General features: G+C 41.8%; 1 protein-coding gene across 1 annotated transcript in view; it reads right to left on the bottom strand.

The window, feature by feature from the left end:
- Window positions 1-1415: 1415 nt before the first annotated feature.
- SLC4A5 (solute carrier family 4 (sodium bicarbonate cotransporter), member 5) overlaps window positions 1416-6918 on the bottom strand; it is a 102870-nt gene continuing 97367 nt past the window's right edge. The window contains exons 27-28 of the mRNA XM_010829873.1: window positions 5267-5334; window positions 1416-3337 (exon numbers count right to left, since the gene is read on the bottom strand). Of these exons, the coding sequence (XP_010828175.1) occupies window positions 3172-3337; window positions 5267-5334 (234 nt within the window). The 3' untranslated portion in view covers window positions 1416-3171. The remainder of the gene's footprint in view (window positions 3338-5266; window positions 5335-6918) is intronic.

Below are 6918 nucleotides of genomic sequence, written 5' to 3'. Positions count from 1 at the left end.
CACCGTTACACCACCAATGCTGCCCAAGCTTGGCTTTTCTATGATTGCATTTCCCAAGTGCTATTCCAATGATGAGTTGATACTCACTTTTAGGTTCCAAGCCTTTTGAGTTCAACTGGTCAAACCAAAGGAAAAATGTTGCTAGAGAAAATTAGGGAAAAGTTAAAGAAGAAAGAAATGATGGTAATTGAGTAGGAAAAAATTTACCCTAATTTATATATGTGTTGATGATAAAGAAGGAAAACTGCATGTTGATAGTCTCCCTATCATTTTGTGACTCAGTCATTGGGAAGATGTCTGGGGTTTTCCCATTTGCTATTAGCCCTTGTTTTATGTTCCTTACCGCTTGGGGTCTCCCCATTTTACTTTTCTAGGATTGAAAGGCTTATTTTATAAATTATTCATGTGTGTTGTCATATTTGACTTTTCCTATATCCTGAAACTTCACTGTCAAATTTTTATACTGTTAGAGGTGTCTGTATGGTTTCTTTAGTGTATCTTGAAACCTATTTTTGGAAAACATAACTTGGGCTTGATAATCATTAGGGCAGCTATATATAAGTATGCAACTTACTTTTCCACCAAAGAACTGTCAACAGCTGGCAGCTTTTCTCTGCTGCACCTGTTGGCTTTCCTTGATCAATTTTTGATAGTGAGAGTTAATACTGAATTTAATCAGACTTTATTAAGGGACTTTTTGCATCATTTTGATTTTTTAAATAAAACACTTCTGACTTGATATGGAAAGAGTTTCTGAAATACTTCATCTTTCTGCTACTATCCTCCTGTGGCCTAATTTTTCTCATTGGATGTAATCAATTTAAATATTCCTATATTTGGTAACATCCAATCCTTTGACTTTAACAAATTGGTTTAAAGAGCTGTGGAGAAACCAGCCTAGTCCTTTTAATTGTACATCCCAAGCCAGAAGTTTCATCTGTAAGCTTCATTTCAGTGGTTAGTCTTGTTCTGAGTATTTTAAACCATATGTTCAATTTACACGGGACTTCTTGATGTGTTTTGCCAAATCTCCCCCTCCTCCACATATGTATAAATTTTTTTCCTGTGTGTGTATGTGTTTAAAACATGAGATTGCACAGATCGGAAGGTATTTGCTGTGGCAGGCATGTTTGCGGCTCGGATGGGTCCTGTGTCTTCTGCTCGAGGGCTGAGTAGTTGGCTTTCATAAAGCAGGAGCAGCTCCCGCTCCAGGCAGCTTGAGGCAGCGAGAGGAAGGAGAACAATGCAGAGCCGCCCTTCTCCCCTGCTTGTTCCTTTGCTGCCTTTATGCTTTTGATAGTTTTCTGGAGATAAAGAGGGGTGATAGCTCTAGAAATGTTTTTGTAAATGAGGTATAGTTCCTGTCTGTACGTCATACCTGCTGACTCACCTAAATTATTAAACGTGGAGCAAGATGAGCAAATGGGATTAAGTTTTATTGAATTGTAGTTACAAGTGGAAAAAAGTATGACCTGTATGAAGAAGTAACAATATGTCAACCTGTTAAAAGCTATTAAAATTAAAATGTTCCTGTGTATGTGTACAAAATGCAAATAACATACAAGGTAAAAATTACAGTGATCAATTTACAACAAAAAAAATCAACATTTTAGCTTTCCAGCTTGTTTGATTAATCAAGCACATTTAATCCTGAATCCATACCATTTCTACAACACAGTTTGGACAAAGTGCTATTGGAAATCAGCCAGGTTTTAAAACTGCAATGTTAAGAGTAGATTGTTAGCTCTCCCAGAATTGGTATAGATGAAGACAAAGAATTTATACTTAAACTCAGGCAATGGTTCTGGATGAGTGAGCGGCCAGGTAATTCTGTTGCTTTCAGTAGAAGTGGTGGAGGTTTAGAGTTTTACCTCGTGGCAGTATCCCTAGAAGGGACTTCTGATATTTAATTTCATAAACACCGAGAGCTTTCTGTGGACCGGGCACTGTACTGGCTCTGGGGATCAGAGGCAATTAGCTGTCCCCATACTCAAGTTGGTTAATGAGTCCAGTGTCATGTGTACCTTTAAAAGATGAAAGGAATGAAGAAAAAGCACCTGCATTTGTCATCTTGAGTAAGTCTGGTAAGTAACTAATTTACACAAGATTCAAATCCGTAGCTGTTTTGGAGAAGGTAAATGTCAGATGCACTGTGGCTGTCAGGCACACACAGGTGGTGAATAAACATGGTTGGTGCTTGTTCAATGTGAATTGAAGATAAAAAGACTGATCTTAAGCAAGGTCTGTGATTAATGGGTTTTAGTCTACCCAGTTTGTTTCCAATTATTCCTTAAAGTACTAGTGTGACTAGTATTACAGAGTTATAATCTTCCAAAATTTCACATTGGCCTTGCCTAACATACAGTGTTCATGTGAATGCTAGTTGGACTTTGGGAATCAGGCCATTGAAAACTTGCAGGAAAGAGCTACCCAAATGCATCAAGAAATGTGATTCTGTACTTGAAAAACCAGTGATACTAATTTAAAGGATCATTTGGTTGATTTGCCACGTGATTTGAGATTTCACTTAACTGTTTTTAAAACATCCACTCAAATGTGTTGGTTCTTTCACAGCCAGACTTTCAGAACTAGCTGTCAAACTGGGAAAGCCCCAGTCACACTTCTGTGCTGGAACAAGGCCCAGAATGCAGATGGTTCAAACTCTTCATAGAAAACTGCATGGGATGGAGAGATAAGAAGACCTTTTTAGCATTTCTTAATTTGCAAAACAAAATTTCCAACCTTGGTCTATTGAAGTACAAGTATTTTAACAGTTCTTTTAAGACCATCTAGATAATTTAAAATCTAAGCATTAAAAAAAATTTTAACTGGTATTTGTTTTAAATAAAAACTGACTAGTGCCCCTTTATCTTATCTACAGTTTTGAGAGGCAAGCATTTTTTTCATCTCAAAAGAAATGTTATCATTTCTATGCTGGATTGCATTTTAAAATAACGTGTACCAGTAAGCTTTAGTTATTTTCATAACTACAAAGGGAAGGAAAGGGCTTTGCATGACAGATCTCCAGTTTTCATGGATCAGGCAGAATGACTCTCTCTGCTTGATAAATATAGGAGCAGGCTTTGAAAAGTGAAGGGTTTTGGCCCAGACCCTCACGGTGAAGACTAAGCCAGGCCCTCACTGTGCCCCGTCCAGGGGAAGCTCTTCCTCCTAGAGGGTGGTCTCGCCGTCAGCCTCTCTCCCGTATCTGTCCATGTCTGTGAAGTCACACTCTGGCTCCATCTCTATCTTCACCTGTGGCACCATGAAGACCGGGCTCTGTGAGTAGTTGAAGGCAGGTGAGGCTGGACAGGAGATTTTGAAGTGCAGGGTGATGCTGAATGAGAAAGAGAGGAGGGAAGAATGATTTTTCTAGGGTATGGTGTTTTTAAATGCTATCTCCCAGAACAGGGTTCTAGGGCAAACAGTTCTGTCTTTGCTGTTGATCGCTTAACACATCACAGGAACTAGCAGTATCCTATCTGCTTGGCCTTCAGCTGTCACAGTTGCTGCTCTTGCCCTACTTCAACCTATTTTCCACATGGTTGCCAGAGGGAACTTCTGGATCATGAACCTGACTGGTCCCCCATTGTTCAAAGGAGAGAATTCATGCTCCTTAGCCTGGCGAGACAAGAACCTTCTCTGCTCGAACTCCTGCTTGCAGTTTGCCCTGTTCTTGGCCCTGTGTCTGCAGTATTTCAGGCCTCTTCTCGGCACCTGCAGTGCCTTTTCTCTCTTTTTTCCTTTCTATGCACACCCGGTGGACTCCTATTTATCGTTCCTATTTATTCTCTGGGTAAGGTTGATCCCTCCCTTAGATTCCTGTCCCTTCTTTTGCGTGTGCTCCGTTGTTCTTGGCACAGGGTGGTGTATATCTTTGTTCATATGTCTGTCTTTCTCTAGTCCCAGGGATTAAGCACCACGCCTGGTAGATCGTGGATGCTAATCTGCTAAACTAGATCATGTTGCTGAGTTTCTTTTCTTCACTGAAATGGAATCCTGCTATTAGTCATCTTTGCTTCCATCTACTTTCATAGATTCAGTAAAATACCAGTGTAGTTGAGGTACCATTACCGTTGATGAAATATTCCGCATTTTTGACCTTGTCCTATGCTTTGTGTCCTTTAACAGGGTTTTGGAGGTATTCTATCCTGATCCAAATTCTCTCTCCATTAACTGAAATTGGAGCAATTGGAGATTCAATTTTGTATAGGCTACTTTAAAATGAAAATAAATCAAGATAGACAGAGTGCTTTTCTCCTAACACATTTATTTATTAAGATCAGTGGCATGAGGAGCCCAGGAGCCCTGGCTTGGGAAGTGGGATGAGATGGCAGGCACATATGTCATTTGGACTTGACACTCCTGGGTTATGGTGGCCTTGGGCCTAATGCTTGTACTGGTGATAAATCTCGTCCGGGCAATGTGATAACAGCTTTGACTTATAACTCAGAAGATCCCTTAGGTGATCTACACTCTCTTGTACACGTGTCTTACAATCTTCTGGGTGTGTGCCATCTATATCTGGAGTCGGACAGCCCATGCTTTTCCCGTTAGATGTAGCACAGTGACTCCGGTCCAGTTTAGGGTGCACCGTGGGAGTACGACTGCCCTCACCACCTTCCACAGTGATGACTGAGGCAGACTCTATTGACTCTGAATTCCTCGTTTCCATTTTTGATCCCTTTCCTTGTTTTCAGTCATCAAGTAGTCCCACCTTTTTTGAGGGTGGCTTCTCATTAAAAACAGCAAGGAATCACATTGTTGGCATGGGAGTTGCTGGAAACTGGGCCTTGAATTCTTTCTTGACTATTTTTATCTCCACTCGATCATTGATATTTAGTTTTCCCTCATACCTTTTCTCACCTTTGCTAATTAACCATGCTGTTGTTTTATTCCACAGAGCATTAAAGTGCTTGGTGTTTTGATCCTTAAAGTTCACGTATCCCGGCTTTCAGTAATATATACTTAAATCATGTCTAGTTTCTATTGTCTTTTTTTCAGTATTTACTTTCAATTTTCATTCTACTTCATATTTTATAATAATTTCCTTTACCAAACACGAATACCCTCGTGTGTAGTCATCACATTACATCAGTAAGAGGACAGACTTGTTATTTGATACTTCATGAGGTCTGCGCCTTTGTGTCCTGAGGTGGAGCAGCAGAGGCCTTTTACTGAGACACTGGCTTGAGAAATCCTAGGCATTCAAGCCATTGCTTATTCTCTTATCTAACACCCAAAGAGTCTGTCTCATGGCTATTACCTTCGGTCAAGTTCTGAATCACTGAAGGAAGAATCAGAGTGAGTAACTCCAACTGGAAGATCTTTGTCCTGGCAGGAAAATTAAAGTGTCAGATGTAGAGCAGGTTTGAGAACTATTCTGGAGAATACTCTTTCTCCAGTGCTTCCCTCACCCATTTCCTCTCCTTTCTGTTCTCTAACCCCGTGGCCAGTGCTACACCAGATGATACAGGGACCCCGGAGGTGGGTGGCTTCCGCTTCAGTTATTCCTTCTCCCAGAGGTAGGTGGGAGGCATGGCAGGGGCCAGGGGAAAATGAGGAAGGGAGATGGATGTATACAAGAGGAAAGGAGAAGGAGAGTGGGAAATTCACAAGGAAGAAGTACCTCTGTGGGAGAATATAAGGGGAAGCCCCTTTGCTGGAAGGCCCTTGTGGGGGCTGGCAGGATGCCTAAAATGGGAAAGTGGCAAGCCCTTAGGGGCACCAGGGTCAGGACTCATGTTGGGATCTTTCAGACTACGCCCAGGATAGACTGTGTTGTCTTGATGACAGGACTGTCCACCGATAGGAAGCTGAGGCTGGGAGTAGGTAAAGACGGCAAAAAAAAAAATCCCCCAGGGTCTTCGTAAGCCACATCTAGTCCTTCTGGGGCAGGTTCCCTTTCAACATGTGGAAGGTGTTTGTCACTCATTCAGAACCTCGGGGAGCAAGCCCTAGGACCTTGACTAATTCATAATCCTAGTGTGATGCTACTTGCTCTCCTAGAGGAGCAGCTCAGCTGGGATTTGAGCTCTCAGTCATTTCAACAATCACAGGCAACATGCGAGGCTCAACAGGCCATGTTTGGATTAGTGCATCTGAAACAATGCAAGAGGGGGCAGGTGGTGCCATGGGCAACTGGGGGCACAAGGGGTAAGGACGGAAAGAGGGGGTTTGCCCACACTAAAGTGAAGACCACTGAAATCTATACACTCTGATTTGGGGCTTCCATATGGTTGGAGTCCCAATTCTTATAGCCCAGTTCTTTTTGAATTCTGCCTAGCACAGGAGTCCTAAGACCAACAGATCTGAGTTAAAAGTGAAAATTCCTTGAGGAAGAGGTAGAGGATTAGTAGTAAGTAGGAAGGGAGAGACACAATGTGTTTTATTTACTGTTAATGCAGAACACACAGAAGAGCTGTACAAAAAAGAGCTTCACGACCCAGATAATCACCATGGTGTGATCACTCACCTGGAGCCAGACATCCTGGAAGGTGAAGTCAAGTGGGCCTTAGGAAGCATCACTACGAACAAAGCTAGTGGAGGTGATGGAATTCCAGTTGAGCTATTTCAAATCCTGAAAGATGATGCTGTGAAAGTGCTGCACTCAATATGCCAGCAAATTTGGAAAACTCAGCAGTGGCCACAGGACTGGAAAAGGTCAGTTTTCATTCCAATCCCAAAGAAAGGCAATGCCAAAGAATGCTCAAACTACCGCACAATTGCACTATCTCACACGCTAGTAAAGTAATGCTCAAAATTCTCCAAGCCAGGCTTCAGCAATATGTGAACCGTGAACTTCCAGTTGTTCAAGCTGGTTTTACAAAAGGCAGAGGAACCAGAGATCAAATTGCCAACATCCGCTGGATCATCAAAAAAGCAAGAGAGTTCCAGAAAAACATCTATTTCTGCTTT

Source organism: Bison bison, unplaced genomic scaffold, assembly GCF_000754665.1.
Source record: "Bison bison bison isolate TAMUID 2011002044 unplaced genomic scaffold, Bison_UMD1.0 scf7180017864508, whole genome shotgun sequence".
Classification (NCBI taxonomy): Eukaryota; Metazoa; Chordata; class Mammalia; order Artiodactyla; family Bovidae; genus Bison; species Bison bison.
The sequence above is the reverse complement of the archived record's forward strand: the minus strand, read 5'-3'. Positions and strand labels throughout refer to the sequence as shown.